The sequence below is a fragment of the Notolepis coatsorum genome (assembly GCF_963971535.1).
Source record: "Notolepis coatsorum genome assembly, chromosome: 17".
In the NCBI taxonomy this organism is placed as follows: domain Eukaryota; kingdom Metazoa; phylum Chordata; class Actinopteri; order Aulopiformes; family Paralepididae; genus Notolepis; species Notolepis coatsorum.
Window position 1 is genome coordinate 104,067,009 of NC_140181.1, and position 17,321 is coordinate 104,084,329.

At 46.2% G+C, this 17,321-nt stretch overlaps 1 protein-coding gene across 1 annotated transcript in view; it reads right to left on the minus strand.

Moving 5' to 3' along the window:
• Nucleotides 1-17,321, minus strand: part of LOC311244199 (membrane-associated guanylate kinase, WW and PDZ domain-containing protein 3-like) — a 177,526-nt gene that overhangs the window by 70,100 nt on the left and 90,105 nt on the right. The window contains 2 exon segments of the mRNA XM_084333606.1: nucleotides 7,569-7,756; nucleotides 9,632-9,945. Coding sequence (XP_084189732.1) covers nucleotides 7,569-7,756; nucleotides 9,632-9,945 — 502 coding nt within the window.

Genomic DNA, 17,321 nt, shown 5'->3' on the forward strand with positions numbered 1-17,321 from the left:
AAGGCCCTTATTGGTAAGCTACCTCCTTATATTACATCATTATTGGTAAGCTACCTCCTTATATTACATCATTATTGGAATGGAATGTTGGAACCTATGGAACCCGTTCTAGTGACTGGCTGGTCATTAACACAATCCCGCCCGACCACGGAGATCTCCGTGTTTCGATTCCACCCGTTGTGGACAGAAGCACGGATATATCCGTGGCAAGTTGTTTTGGCTTTTATTCCATTTTAATAACCTATTCAAGGTCGCCGAGCTGCACTGCAGATGTACCCTACTCTTTGAATTCGAGAAAGTGCAATACCGGCCAGATCCTCTTAGGGGCGCTATCGCGATAATAGAGTGTTCCGTGTGGCAGAAGTTGTCTTTATTTTTTTGGATCTCTAATGTAGTTTTCTACTCATCTGAAGCGATAGCTATTGTCCGTTCCACGGAATACCTTTTGGAGCGCGGATTTCACTATGCAATAAGGGGATCATCAGCCAATGGACATATCGATCTACCAGATGGCGATCGATAACGGGAAAATTCTCGGGGGGATCCAACCTGCTCATGGTAAGATCTTTTTCACGTAAAGTACAACCCGATCGGGCATTGTTTTGATAGCCATCCAGGCTATCGGCCTATGTGGCTACTTAGACGAACACGGTTATTGGTAATCAATAATAAGAAACAACGTACCCCGCCCCCCCCCCCCCCCCCCCCTTTCATGCATACATGCTTGAGGATCGTGCCGATCATATGCAGTTTGAGTTTTAACTGTAGCATCTGTATAACGGAAATGCATTGGATATAACGTTAGTAACTATTAGCCCTTATCTCGCCTTCCAGGAAATATACTAGACCAAATGCCGTATAACGCTTATATTCACGGCGCTATAAAATGAAAACGTATTGATGCATTTTTTTTTCTTTAATCCATTTTGAAGGGACGGTTTATGGTCCCAATTGACAATGAGAATGGACAGATAGCAATACTATAAAGTATAGATTTAGCTTTTACATTTGCCGGTCCTCTAGAGATTTATTAGACGCATCCCAATGGCCCCGAATGTGTTAAAGTCCTGAGTTTGCTCAGAACAGGGTAAATCTGCATGTTGCTATGATGCCCCTCTAGCTCATGGAATGAACTCCAACAGTCCTTAAAACTTGAGATTCTCCCCTCTGTTGCAGAGTTTAAAACCTTCATCTCCAACCTTCATCAATCAAGTTGTATGTGTTTTAATTAACACATTTTGTTATCCTTGCTTTTTGCCTCGCCTTGTTGTCTTATTGTTGTGATTGTATATGCTTCTATTATGCTATTTCTTTTTTGCTTATTTCTGTATGTACACTCAACGTGACTGTAAATGAGGGATTTAATAGGGTGACCATATTAAATATTTAGATTTCCAAAAGAGAGGACATGCTGCCCCAGCCTCGTGATACTTAATGATACTCAAAGATGCCTTATTGTTTTAATATATTTAAATTCATTCAAACCTTTATTTATTCTCGAAAAGACAATTGAGGTCAGCCCTCATTTTCAATGTCGTCGAGACTTTACAGACATTTCAATGCACACATTTCTACAATATAACAATAATAAATATTAATAACTATCTATATAGTACTTTTCTTTCACCCATGGACCGCAGTCAGAGTGCCCCACAGCAATTAGTATAAAATGAACATAGGCATAAAATCAGCACACAATTGACAGAATAAAAAACAATGCATAAATTGCAGACATAAGAATAGGTATAAAAGACAATAAAAGTAGTGCAATGTAAACGTGCAGACTTAAGAATAGGCATAAAATAAGTACAATGTTGCTCGAAGGCATGTGAACCCCCCCCCGGAACAGTCAGTCCCCCAAACACCCCACACATCAATCCCTACCAGATCCCCATCCAAGACACCCAATTTGTGGGCTGCATCAAACCAGACGGCTGTGATCAAAACCACTGTGTAAGAGTTCAGTTTATATGTTATTATCTACCTAATATCCGATGGTGAAACGCTGTGCGTGGGGTACCTGTAATTCGGGTACCCTGAAAGACTGGATAGAAGAGTATATTTCATACCTTTCCCAAAGCCCAAACAAAAACTAGAGAAATGCAAGCGATGGATTATGTTGTGTCGTCGACCACATACACAAGTGAATGTGAAGACCATTACCAAGGACACTTATGTTTGCTCAAAGGTAAGGTCAATTCATAAAGACATAATATTTGACGGCATGTATTAGAAACATAGACCAAACTATTAGTTTGCTAACGTTTGACTTTGACTGCGAACTATCTCTCGTATATCCAGCCCAGTTAGCTAACGTTAGCAGCTAGCTAACGTTAGCTGCCAACATGTAACGATACCGCAGATATTTCTGCATCATAACGTGAGCCTTCTGTATCATAAGGTTAGCTTTCTGCATCATAACGTGAGCCTTCTGTATAGCTTTCTGCATCATAACGTCAGCAACGTTACCGCAAGCCACGGGCACAGGGCCGCCTGGGAGAAATGCGAGGCCCTGTGCGAGATATAAACGCGAGGCCCACCCCCCCCCCCCCCCCCCCCCCCCCCCCCTAAAGGTTATTTTTTTTTTTTTTTTAAATCATATATTCTTAAATAATAGCGCTGCCCGAGGCTGGGTATGATACAGTCAACATATAGCAAGAGAGAGAGAGAGAGAGAGAGAGAGCGAGAGAGAGAGCTCCCGTTCTACAGTCAATATACAGTGTTATCGCTTTGTAACACTGTACAAATTTCTCCACAACACACATTGTACAAGTGGCAGTAATGCAGAAAATCCAGCAAGGGAAGAAGCAGTGTAGAAAACAGGTGGAGTTTTTGCCTAGCAATGGGAATGCTTTGGCTGTAGGCTACTGTGTAGATAGAAGTACACACTCTAGTGTTGATGTCTTTGTTTACAAGGCTTCAGGTATGGTTGCTCTGCTACAAACACAGTAGAGCAGCTGTGTGCACATCCAACCTGTTTTAGGCCAGGTGCAGGATAAAACTAAATGTGACTGAAGGAAAAATTGCAATGAACTGACCGACACAATTGACAACTATAAGCAATGCAATGCTCAGAGAGAGAGAGAGAGAGAGAGAGAGAGAGAGAGAGAGAGTCGGTGATGATCCAGACAGAGAGAGTCTGTGGTCCAGAGAGAGAGAGATGAGTCTGTGGTCCAGACAGAGAGAGAGAGAGAGAGAGAGATGGTTCTGTGGTCCAGACAGAGAGAGAGAGATAAGCAAGACAGCTAAGATGAGCCCCTAAAGGATATTCAACTTTTAATGGAAGAACAAAACAGAAGGAAAAGATAACTTCACAAAGGCAACATGAATATAGATCCAAAAGGACAAAGATCAACACTTAAATCCAAAGAGAAGAGGGTCTATACCAGAGAAAACAAAGTAGCAAGGAGCCAACGGCCGACATCAGCTAAATAGGCTAACTGCAAATAGAGTGGCCAGGTACTGACGCTAGCTCGACAGAACGTTAGCTACGACAGCTAGCCAGCCCGCTTGGCTCAATATAACATTAGCTACGACAGCTAGCCGGCCCGCTTGGCTCAATATAACGTCAGCTACGACAGCTAGCCGGCCCGCTTGGCTCAATATAACGTTAGCTACGATAGCTAGCCGGCCCGCTTGGCTCAACATAACGTCTACGACAGCTAGCCGGCCCGCTAGCTCAACATAACGTTGGCTACGATAGTTAGCCGGCCCGCTAGCTCAACATAACATTAGCTACGATAGCTAGCCGGCCCGCTAGCTCAACATAAGGTTAGCTACGATAGCTAGCCGGCCCGCTGGTCCAACAGAACGTCAGCTACGATAGCTAGCCGGCCCGCTGGCTCCACATAACGTTAGCCAACATAACGTTAGCCACGATAGCTAGCCGGCCCGAGAGAGAGAGAGAGAGATATCTCCATGGCGGGAATAGAATAGAGTGCATTAAAAACTCACCAAACGTCCAAGAGGATGGAGACAACCGCATGGAGTTGACGAAGTTCATCTGCCGAACGACCGTCCTCTTCATCTTGGCATAACAATGCTGCACGCGCTCTCTCTAGGTTAGCTAACGCTAGTTAGCCTTTAGCTAAGCTACTAGCCGACATGGCTATCCCGACTGAACCACACGTTAGCACTCGATATTATAACGTAGCTAAAGCTAACTAGCTGTCCCTGCCTTTAGCTAAGCCGACATGGCTAGCCTGACTGAACTTTCTAACATGCAACAACTTTCATCTTCAGTCCATCTGCCGAACGACCGTCCTCTTCGTCTTGGCTGGCATAACCTCCAATGCTGCACGCACGAAATAGTCAGACACAGCTGACGCACGCCGGCCGACTGTACACATGTAACCCCTCCCTTCGTTGAAACCAATAGTATGTCTGCTGCAGAGCCCCAGAGCTCCAATAGTGTATCTGCAGAGCCGCAGAGCCAGGAACAAGTCAGACACATTCTACAAACGTGTCTAATGTGAAATATATAAGCATATAAGCAAAACTAGATTTTAGGACTGTGATGAAAAAGGGCCTCGCGGGAAGGGGGGCCTTGCAAAAAAAATAAAAAAATAAAAAATAAAAATAAAAAAATAATAAAGATTTTTTTTTTTTTTTTTTTTTTTGCGAGGCCCCCCTTCCCGTGAGGCCCTGTGCGACCGCACTGCTCGCACACCCCCTGAGGCGGCCCTGCACGTGCATAACAGTGGAAATGATGACCAACAAGGACAGTTATAGATGTAATGTAGTGACGATGAATGAATTGAATGATGAATTGAAAATGGAGGACCCTGATGGAAACAAGACGAAAGTCTTTCTCAGGTCTGCATCCTCTTAACAATTGTATGTATTGAGCTGTACTGTACTGTACCCATTCTGCAGTCTGTTAATAAACTTTTCAATCAATCAATCAAAACCACCATTGATAGTATAAAGAACTGGCTAACAGAATACTAATAACATGAATACTACTACATGCACTAAGAATGCTCGATGCACTTCAGATGCCATAGTGCCACTTGAAACCAGTAACAACAGGGACAACGATGTAAACAGTAAATAAGTCCTGGACTTTTCGTTTTATCCCTGACAAGGCAAACACAAATGTTGATCTGTCAAAGTTGTTATGTTTGTTGTCAATAAAATCCACTTTGAGCTGCATTTTATGTATGAAAGATGCTCCATAAATGAACTATTATTATTATCTGTCTATGCTTAGCTAATACTCAGCTTTTTGTGTTTTTTTTCACAGAATGAGGTGTGCTGGAGATCATGTAAAGGTGTGCTTTACAATCATGTCATTAACTGAATCATATTCCTCTCTCCTCATTCACCTCTCTCCTCATTCACCTCCCCCTCATCCCTCTCCCCTTATCCATCACCCCTCTCTCCTCCCCTCTTACTCCAGACGAGGAGTGCCGGCCTGTGGGAACCAGGCTCCCCCAATGGAAGGTGGACATTACTAGAAAGCTAAACAGAATGCTTAAATAGGAATGTTAGAGGTTCTAGAAGGTTCTACTATGACATCATCACCAACGTTCCAGAATGATCGGGCAGGACTAAGGTTCTAGAATGTACTGCCATGACATCATCACACACGTTCCAGAATGTTCGGGCGGCACACATTTTCTAGAATGTTCTTAACAATAGGTCTGTGGGTGAATTATGTACCATTACAACTACAGTACTGTATTAAGTTTCAAAAGTAAAAGTACAGTACATATTCTATAGGGTGTTCTTGTATTTCAGTGCATTCAACCCTCGATTGACCTGAAGGTTGTTAAAGTGGTCCAGTTATGCTGCTCTGTGTCCCTCAGATTGCTGGTTTACAATGTTAAAGTACTTAATCTTCATCAACAGTTGCTGATATTGCAAATGTCAACAGACCAGGCTATTAATCCATAATGGAGGTACTAGAAGAATATAATGTTAAATTACCATAGATGTATCAACAACAACACATGATATTGTTTGCTATTCCAGTTTATATCGTACATCCATTTGTGTAACTGTAAATCCATGTATATTTATTGTATATATTAAAAATAGTGGCTATTTATGTACACTTTAGTTGTGGGTTTTCTTTTCTAATCAGAGTGATCTATCTTGAGAATGTGTTGTATATGCATTTATTTATATTTATATAAATATATAGTATAACTTATACTTAGTGTTATAAGAAAAGCTATGTCCTGACCTGTATACCCATTTACTGTGATTTACAGGTATTTTGGTAAATGGTAAATGGCTGTATTTATATAGCGCTTTTATCCAAAGCGCTTTACAATTTGTTTCTCACATCTTACCCATTTACTCACACATTCACACACCGACGGTGGAGGCAACCATGCAAGGTGCCAACCTGCTCATCAGTGTCTTGCTCAAGGACACTTCGACGCGCTGCCCGGGAGGAGCGAGAATCAAACCGGGAACCTCCGGATTACCAGACGACTGCTTTACTCCCAAGCCACTGTCGCCCCCTATATTAGGTCTATTTTATTATTAGGTATTTTTACTTTGGTCTCTATCACTATACATTTATAGTTAGTGTAATCAATCATTTGACCTGATGTACACTAGAATGTGCAGCATACCATTCTCTGACGTCTCACCCCTTTATGGAGGATTGTTGGCATATTTACCTGGGTCACAAAAGAACCAACATAGCATGTTTACAAAAGAGGTGGATTATTCTGGTTGCAGAATGACAGCTCTCACTTTTTTCCTCATTCTAGTGACTAGTGACAACTGTCGGGTCTAGCTCGTATACTGCGTTGGACCACTAAACTAAATGTATCAGCAATAGTAATCATGGATTATCGTCATAGTTCTTGTAATCTTCAATCAAGTCAACTGTAAGTAATGCTTGAGACGTTATCTATAGCTAATGCTTGCATCTCACCATGGAGGTCTAAGGTAAATGTGTATCTCATGAACGTACTTTTCCACTGCATATTGTAACCCTCTCTGTCTGCTTCTAGATGAAATATTTGTGTTATCTTTAAAAAACAGGTCTATTACCTGCTGTGGTAAATCTCCAGTGGCCTAGCCCCTTTCGTGACTGTGAAGCAAGGCTTGCATCACAGTCAGGAAAGGGGCTGCCTGCAGCCATCGTCAACGAGAGTCATTTACACGGTCGGCTCTGTGTCCGAGTTTTCAAAGGGGGCGTGGCTTAGCGATAGGTCTATTGGCAGAGCCAGCGGGTGGAAGTCGATGGGTGGTAATCTGGACGTTGCGGACAGCGACTCCTACAGGTCAGTTGGGGGACGCCTGCACTGCAGAGACAGGAAATGGCGGGGGTAGTGTGAGCCTCCCACACGTTACACCTCGCCAATGAGAGTCCGCGTTGGCAGGTGAAAAGATGTGACAGGCTGCCTCCTCGTGTATCGGAGGGGACACGTGATGCAATAAGGCTTCTATCCTCCCGACAGGTGGGAGGTGGGAGGTATATGCGAGCAACGTTCAAGACAGGGGTGGGGAGGATTGGCACAACGAAATTGGGATGGGGAAAAAATTGAAAAAGAGAAGAAAAAAGTGGATAAAAAAAGAGAATGAATGAAATAATAAAACATCACCTGTTGGAGCCGATGGCTGAAACGACCTCGCTGTCGCTCTGGCTGGCAGGGTCGAGGGCCTGCAGCCTGGCCAGGCCCCTCAGAGAGCGGGGCGGACGCACCGGGGCGGCCGCACTGACGCTGGAGCGGCGGTACGGGGGCGGCACCCTGTGGGCGACGGAGGTGGCGTTCCCGTTGGCATCGAGCACCTGTGATCGAAGATATGATCATGTCCATAGCTCTGTGTTAAATCTCTGTACAGCCTTGACTAGTTAATATAGTTAACTAGTATACAGCTCGAGACACTACTAGGGGGCGACAGTCTTAAAGGAACACGCCAACATTTTGGGAAATTAGCTTATCGTCTTCTCCAGAGAGAGAGACAAGAAGATAGATACCAGTTTCCGCTCTGTGAGTTCAGTAGAAAGCTATCTGGATGCACGTTAGCCTATAGCTTAGCACAACGAATGGAAGCGGACATGACCAGTTAGCCTTCGGGGGAGAGTTGTTAGTTGGACAATGCCGAGGCTAACCGGCCATGTCCACTTCCATTCATTGTGCTAAGCTAGGCTAACATGCAGTCAGATGGCTTTCTATACTGAACGCACAGAGAGGAAACTGGTATCTACTTGTCTCTCTCTGGAGAAGACGATAAGCTAATTTCCCAAAATGTTGGAGTGTTCCTTTAACGTGTTCTTAAAACAACCCTCAAGGCCCAGAACAGTTTGACTTAGATATGACACGTCCACGGTTCTTTTCAAATTAATCTTGACTCCAGTCTTGTGTCAGACACGACAAAAAAACCTAAACCCATCTTTTGTTTTCATTTCCTCCCCTTTGTTTACTTTTCTTGTCGTATCTGTTATTAATTCGTCATCTTATGTACGTTGTGTCAATTATGTATTTACATTTTTTTTATCCACTTTTTCTCCTGTTTCTGTGTTTTTCTCCCATCCCAATTTTTTGTCGTTATGCCAATTCCCCCCTCCTCTTCCTGGTCGTTGCTCGCATGTGCCCCCCACTGGTAGGTCTAGGGAGCCCTGAAGTCTATCAGATGTGTAGGAGCCATTCTTGAGTTATTTAATCTTTGAGTTTGTATCATGCAATTATTTGAATTATGAAAATGCTTTATGGATTACGAAATATGAAAACGAAAACTGATAATTTGATTGACAAGTCATGATATTATTTACATTATCTTATTGTAACTATTCTTATGATTTGAAACTATGTGCACTTTCCTTTTAAAGAGACCTACCTGAGCTATCCACCTGTGTAGTTTACCTTGATAAGGGGTGGGGGCTTGCGTGGGAGACGTGGACCGGGAAAGCAAACAGTTTTTGTACCGCACGAACGCACGCACCGCACGCACAGACGCACTGCACGCAACGCACGCATGTATTAGATATACGAGTTTTGTTTGTTTTGCTTATTAGAAATAAATGATTGATTCATTGTGACAGCCAAACGGATGGATCAGAATCTTTATTATGTGCGCGTTGACTAAAGCTATCCCCGGAGTGGAAGTGGCAAATACGAAAGACAAAATTGTTTGTAAATAGCCACTATAAGATGCTTCCTCCGATAGGAGACAGCCAGCAGCATCTTTTCACCTGCCAGCGCGGACTCTCATTGGTGAGGTGTAACGTGTGGGAGGTCCCACTACCCTCACCATCTCCCTCCCTCGCTGTGCAGTGTGCAGGCGCCCTGACCGACCTTCCCTCCCCGCTGACTCTGCCAATTGAGCCAGTATGACGGCCGGCCAAGCCGGAGGCAATGCTGACAGCCGGATTCGATACCAGTGTCTCTCGCGTTGGTGACGAGCGCTTAGTCCGCTGCGCCACCCAGCCGCCATGTGTCAATTATGTATTTATTGTAAGTCTGACCAGAGCTCTTTCTCACTTTCTGGTCAGACGCTTTTGTGTGTACACATTTGTCCCCGATTGTAAACTGAGCATACTCTCTTTCTATGGCCATAGAAACAGATAATAAACTATGTTCTATATATTTTTTTATACAATTTGACTCATCTGAATTTCTAACAGTTCACTGTCATGGCCGATTTAAAATATTCCACAACGCACCACTCCTGGGTCCCCGTAGCTCCCGTCGTAGTGGACCCCCCCGTTGAGGTTGAGGTGCTGGCTCCGGGGGAGCGTGGGCGTGGGCTGACGAGGCCGAGGCTGGGTGGTGGTGGGGGGCGGGGGCGGCGTCGGCTGGAAGGGGTCCCTGCTGTCCGCCGGCTTGGGGCCACCGTCGGGGTTGTAGAGCATGGGGTACCCCCGTCTGACCTCCACCTCCACGTCGTGGCCCGCGGGCACCGACTTCAGCATCTCCACCACCTCCCGGTGAGTCACGCCCAGCACGCACACGTCGTCGATGTACACCAGGATGTCCGCTGCGGGGGGGGGGGGGGGGGGGGGGGGGGGGGCAGTGGCAAGGAGACCACGGAGAGGTTGAGAATGCGCTCGGTCAAATCATCTAGGTTTTTCCATTTCCATTTCATTTATACTTTATTTATACAGGAAAGGGTAAAAAAAAAGAAATTTCACAATGTACATTTAAACTGTCCTGACTCAGTTACAAACTGTTTTTTTAGCAGGTTCCTGTTCTGTAGCACATGAAACAATCATTTAAATACAAAACAAATAGGCAGTTGCACTACATACAATCATATAATCCTGACAAAGACATTGCATTATAGTCATTGTGGACAGCAAGGACAAACATGCAGTCATAGCAGTCAATACAAATCGACGGTATCAACAAGATTAAGACCTAGGAAAGAGTCGGATCAATGATTACAGATGTGTTCTAGCATCAGATGTTGTTTGTAGGCCTGTTTGAAATGTGATATGGAGGTTATTGATGTGGAATGGGATCTCGTTCCAAATGTTGGTGTTTGTTTGGAAGAATGATCTTAGTCGATAATTATTAGGTTGATACAAATGTATTTTGCTAAAACATCGAAATACAAATGAGTTTAGGGGTTTGGTAGAGGACTCAACGTTTCTCTGGCCAGGAGAACCCAGTCAAGCTCCCGATTCATCTGTGAGTAGAACTTTATACACAAAGGGAGGGGGCGGGGGAAAGATGAGCAGGTAGACAGGAAGGAGATAGTTCAGGAAGGGGGGAGGGGGGAGGGGGGAGGGGGCGTGATTTTTTTTTGTAGCCTATGTTTGCAGAGACGCTCTCTGATTGGCCACTGACGTTTCTGGTCATGTGACATGTGCGCCAATCGTGTGACGCCTTTTTCTGCGCCTATTTCCGGCTCTAACAGCCTGCAAACTACCTAACGCCTAGTTTATCACTGGTTAAGCTTAGGCGACTCTTTCGAAGTTGGTTAAGGTGAGAATTTGGAATCAGGGCTGGTGTTCTATCGCCCTGCTCGAAGACAAACTCTAACCTTAACCAACTTCGAAAGAGTGCCTAAGCTTAACCGGTCGCAGAAAAAGGCGTCACACGATTGGCGCACATGTCACATGACCAGAAACGTCAGTGGCCAATCAGAGAGCGTCTCCGCAAACATAGGCTATGAAAAAAATTCACGCGGGAGGGGGTGTTACACAAAGGGAGGGGGCGGGGAAGGATGACCAGGCATACAGGAAGGAGATACTACAGGACGGGACGGGGACGGGGGACGGGGGCGGGGGGGGGGGGGGGGGGTGTTACACAAAGGGAGGGGGCGGGGAAGGATGACCAGGTAGCGTGAATACTTTACCCAAGGCAGTTGTCCTTCCGCGTTCGGTTTGCGCGCCCTGATTGGCCTCTCAGCGCCCAATCGCGTTAGCCCTACTATCGCCTAAATACTCGCTCAATATACTACTATCACTCAAGCGCCGTGCATCAGCTTTCAGTTAACGTCGTATTGTTTTCGCCTCTCTATTAACGTAACGCGCTATTCATATCAATCGACATCACATCAATATAAATAACGTATTGTTTTCATCTCTCACATCAATATAAATAACGTATTATTTTCATCTCTCTATTAACGTAACGCGCTATTCATATCAATCGACATCACATCAACCCAGCCTCCTCCAATTGCTCTAGGTCAATTCCTGAAAAGGGGGTCAATGTCAGACTTTGCAATCAAAAGTTAGGGGGCTAATAACCCTTGCCATAATTTCAGTGCGCCCCCTAACTTTTGATTGCAAGGTCTGACATTGACCCCCTTTTCAGGAGTTGACCTAGAGCCCACCAAGGTCATGCATATCAAGTTTGGTCAATGTCAGACCTTGCAATACACTGTAAGGCACTGTAAGGCTACTGTCCTGCCTCACTTCCAGTGATGAAGCTAAGCTATGCTAACGGAGCGTCTATTCCCAAAGCTAAAATGCACGCACAGAGACAAAAAAGGTATGCATCTTCTTGTCTAACTCCAGGGAAGATGTTAAATAAGCTAATTTCCAAAAAAAGTGGAGTTCCCCTTTAAGGGGGAGCTTAGTATTCCTGCCGCGGAGGAGGTGGCTACAACATCAACACACATGTTGTAGCCAGCTGGTAAATCGCGATTTTTTTATTTGTTTGTCATGACAAACCAATTACATAATCCAACATATGTGTAAAGGCACAACATATTCCAGTTAACGGTATATTTTTTTAATGATTTGTTACGGCGTAGTCGTTCTATATGAATTGAAAATGGGGGACCCTGATGTAAACAATCGTGCTGCCGCAGCAGCGGCAGAGCGGTGGATAGGGGGGCGGGTCACGTGGGGGTCGCGGCCAATCAGAGGAACCCGGAAACTGAATTCCGTTGCGGAAGCGATACACGCAGACAGGAAGGAGATACTACAGAACGGGGGGTGTTACACAAAGGGAGGGGGCGGGGGAAAGATGACCAGGTAGGGTGAAGACAGGAAGGGGGGTACAGGAAGGGGGGAGGGGCGGTGTTAGGTTTAGACAGGAAGGGGGAGGGTAGCCGTTACTAGGGTTTAGGATGGGGGAAGGGGGGTGTTACTACCACAGTTGATTTATTGTTAAAGCATTGCTAATCAAATACACATTTTTAGGTTCAGGAGTCTAGTAGAGGTCTTGACTTTCTCTGGCCAGGAGAAGAACCAAACCCCCCCCCCCAAAGTCTGTGAGCTTTCCTCTTAAGCTTTCTGGGAAAAGGGGCGGGGTTGTGGAGAGGGGCGGACAGGTGAAGGGTGTGAGGGGAGAGGAAGGGAGGATACAGGGGGAGGGGAGGGGAGGGGAGAGGAAAGGAGGATACAGGGGGGGAGGGGAGAGGAAGGGAGGACACAGGGGGGGGGGGAGGGAGGATACATGGGGGAGAGGAGAGGAAGGGAGGATACAGGGGGAGAGGGGAGAGGAAGGGAGGATACATGGGGGGAGAGGAGAGGAAGGGAGGATACAGGGGGAGAGGGGAGAGGAAGGGAGGACACTGGGGGGAGAGGAAGGGAGGATACGGGGGAGGGGAGAGGGGAGAGGAAGGGAGGATACAGGGGGAGAGGGGAGAGGAAGGGAGGACACAGGGGGGAGGGAAGGGAGGATACGGGGGAGGGGAGAGGGGAGAGGAAGGGAGGACACAGGGGGGAGAGGAAGGGAGGATACGGGGGAGGGGAGAGGTGAGAGGAAGGGAGGACACGGGGGGGAGAGGAAGGGAGGATACGGGGGAGGGGAGAGGGGAGAGGAAGGGAGGATACAGGGGGAGAGGAAGGGAGGATACGGGAGAGGGGAGAGGAAGGGAGGATACAGGGGGAGAGGGGAGAGGAAGGGAGGATACGGGGGGAGGGGAGAGGGGAGAGGAAGGGAGGATACAGGGGGAGGGGAGAGGAAAGGAGGACATGGGGGGGAGGAAGGGAAGATACAGGGGGGGAGGGGGGAAAGGAAGGGAGGACACGGGGGGGAGAGGAACGGAGGATACGGGGGAGAGGGGAGAGGGGAGAGGAAGGGAGGATACGGGGGAGGGGAGAGGAAAGGAGGACATGGGGGGGAGGAAGGGAAGATACGGGGGAGGGGAGAGGGGAGAGGAAGGGAGGATACAGGGGGAGAGGGGAGAGGAAGGGAGGATACGGGGGAGGGGAGAGGGGAGAGGAAGGGAGGATACAGGGGGAGAGGGGAGAGGAAGGGAGGATACGGGGGAGGGGAGAGGGGAGAGGAAGGGAGGATACAGGGGGAGGGGAGAGGAAGGGAGGATACGGGGGGAGGGGAGAGGAAAGGAGGACATGGGGGGGAGGAAGGGAAGATACAGGGGGGGAGGGGGGAAAGGAAGGGAGGACACGGGGGGGGGGGGCGGGTGAACAGAGACCTCAGAGGAAACTTCCACAGTAAACACGTGTTTTGAGCGTTTGTGTATTTGTACCCCCCCCACCTTCAACCTTGTTATGTGAATATGCATGCATGTCAGTGTTAGTTCATAAATTAAAAGCTGTGTGTGTGTGTGTGTGTGTGTGTGTGTGTGTGTGTGTGTGTGTGTGTGTGTGTGTGTGTGTGTGTGTGTGTGTGTGTGTGTGTGTGTGTGTGTGTGTGTACTCTAATCCGACCAACTAATCCTTCTAAACCAGCCTATTAACAGATATGAACTAGGTCTGTCCCTGCGGTGAACCAGGAGGGCACTATGTGCGGGAGTTTGTGTGTATGTGTGTCTGTTTATGTATGTGTATATCCGTGCATACTGTATGTATGCGTGCGTTTTGCGGTATGCGATGATGGCAAGATTATGGCATGCTAGCCATTAGGATTAAGGATTGATTGAGATATACTCTCGCAGTGAGAGATCAGAAAATCCCAACGCTATAATCTCAGAGATAGGAGAGAGGAGAGATGAGAGAGGAAAGAGGAGAGAGGAGAGTGGAGAGAGAAAAGAGGAGAGGGAGTGTAAAGTTTCATACTATTATACATCACACAGAATGTAACACAAACGCGCAAGAGAGAAAGTGTAACGTTTGTAGTAGAGCAGGGGTTCTCAAACTTTTTTATACCACGACCCCATTTTATTTAGGAATGTTTTTGGCGACCCCACACGTATCGCGTAATTTCAACGTGGAATTAAGGAATATCAAAATAAAAGTTGTCACGTTGGTGGCTAGCAGGCTGGGTAGCAGACGGAAGGAGGCTAAAGACAAACGCTGGTGGCTAGCAGGCTGGGTAGCAGACGGAAGGAGGCTAAAGACAAATGCTGGTGGCTAGCAGGCTGGGTGGCAGACTGAAGGAGGCTTAAGACAAACGCTGGTGGCTAGCAGGCTGGATGGCAGACTGAAGGAGGTTCATTCATAACGTGTTAGGGTTTGAAACCGACCTCAAACGCACGGCACAGACAGGTAGTTCAGAGTTAGCCAAATACTAGGGCGTATTTATAAAAAAGGAGCAAGTAACAATCTTGAAACAAAGGGAGACTGCCTTCAGCAGAGTTATCTGCGGCTCTGCAGATCCTCTTGGTGTTCGAGGTGGGGAAACGGTATTGACGCTGAAGCGGCTCTGCAGATACTCCCAGCTTCAACTCGAGGTGGAAAAGAGAGAGAGAGAGAGAGAGAGAGAGGTAAATAACAGTCCACATCACACAGAGGCAGTGCGGTCTCCTCCTCCCTTGCTGAGTCCAGAACAAACAAAACGATATCTTCAGTGTTCACCACAACACACAATTTAGCTGAGGGTCAGTGCAAAACAAAAACGATAAACTTCTGTGTCTCTTCTAAACACACACCCCAGCTGAGTCCAGTGCAAGCAAATGATAATCTTCAGTGTCTCCTTTAACACACAACTTAGCTGAGTCAAGTGTAAGCAAAAATAGAACTCTTCAGTGTTCTTCAAAACACACAAAACAGAATCGTCCAAAAAAGGGTTTGGTTCAAACTCACCAAAGCGCAAGAGTAAAGCGGGTAAACGAGGCGCAGCTCCAAACGGGGGACAAGGTCTTCACCAGCGGCAATCCACAGATGTCCTGGAGGGAGAGTAGACGAGGCACAGCAACAGGGAACAACAGGCAGAAACAGAAGTATTCAAAACAACCCGACATCGATTGAAGGGAAGTCCCAGTATAAAAAGCCTCTGGGGCGCTAATCAAAAACTATGACAGGTGCGCGCTGGAATTGATACTTGCTCCAAAAGCGTGTGGCGGGGAATGCACCAATCAACACAGCACCTTAAAGGAGCGGAGCGTGTGGCGGGGAATGCATCAATCAACACAGTACCTTAAAGGAGCGGAGCGTGTGGCGGGGAATGAACCAATCCTCACATAACGTTGACATTCGAATTCTAAATCAAAACATTTTTGATTGTGTCTATTCATTCTACCAATGTATTTTTTTCTCACAGTTGCAGATAAAGATTAGGCTACACTAATATTATTGTTACAAAGGGTCAGATTAAACCGAATATATATATTTATTGCTTGAGATCCCATGTATAACATTTGTATATCGTTTGATATCCCTTGTATATTCTTTGTACATATAAACGGAATATCCCTTTACCTGGTACAGGCCAGACCATAATATTCATTCTCCTATTGGACAGCGACCCCCTAGGCGCCACGGCCATACCTCCAATGCCGAGTTCAAAGCCACCGCCAAGGCTTGTCTCAACATGCCCAGGTTTGCGCAGGAATACGAGACAGAAATGAGGTTGGCACTAGATTATTCACCGTACGTATAAATACGGCGCAGGTGGATACAGCAGCACTTAGCCTAAAGTCAAGTTACCCTCAAACGAGTTAATCCAACAAGTTGAAGCCTTCATCACGAGTCAACGACCAAGTGAAGTGAGCAACCTTGCGTCTAAATAGAGCACTTATAACCGCGTGCGAATAGGATAGTAAAAATGTCAGAGCTTAGTGAAATAACGTCAAGTTCGACCTAGTTAAATGTGAAGTACCGTGCACAGGAGAATCTACACCGGTGAATGCAGAGCCTTTTCCGGCTGGATTATTGCTTTGGTACTGTGGCTGCTGGAGCAGAGAACCGTCTACCCCGCTGCTGTGTGGGATTTACCCGTGAGGAGCATCACTCGAGCCCGTCTCTAGGAGAGGCTGGCTGGCTTTCACCTATGCTGTCGCGCATACTTGGATTATAGCTGCTGCTTTCGTCTGCCGATCAAGGGAGTAATGTACCGCCTCCCGTAGCTGGAGCTTATTGATTCCCCGTTGATCCAGACTTTTGCATTCGAACATTCCTCCCCCCTGCTGGCTTACAACCGGAGGGAACCCCCTTAGTATCTCCAGCTGACCTACTAGTGTACCATATATAATTCTTGTGCTACGGGTGGTATTAATTATCCCCTGCGTAATATGCCCATGGACTTACGCTCTTGACCTATTCATGCATATTCTTCGCCTTACAAGCGCAACTCTCAATCTTAATAAATAATGTAAGATAATCTTGGTGCTCTTCTAATAAATATTATTATAAACAGTACTTTCTTGTTAAGCCGTGTTATTGTGGGGGTGTTCATCACATATACCTGTGTACTGTATGGCCAGTAGTAATGTACATAACGCAGTAGTGGTTTAATGATACCATACTTATTCAATACAGTCAGGGAATTGTACCCCTCAGTTACAATTATAGTATTATACTATTATAGTATATGACTCATCATAACATTTTTAATAAAACATTTATCATAAATGATGTAGCCTATCTGCATCCACTCGGCGCTCCATCAAGACGTCACCATCACTTTCATACCAACCGTGCCCTTATTGGATTATTTGACGAAGTTAGTTGACGAAACTGACAAGTTATATTATCGTATAGCTTACGCTCTGCTCGTAGTGGAACTTATCCCTTTCAATCTAATTCTGAATAAAATGTCTCCACATGTACA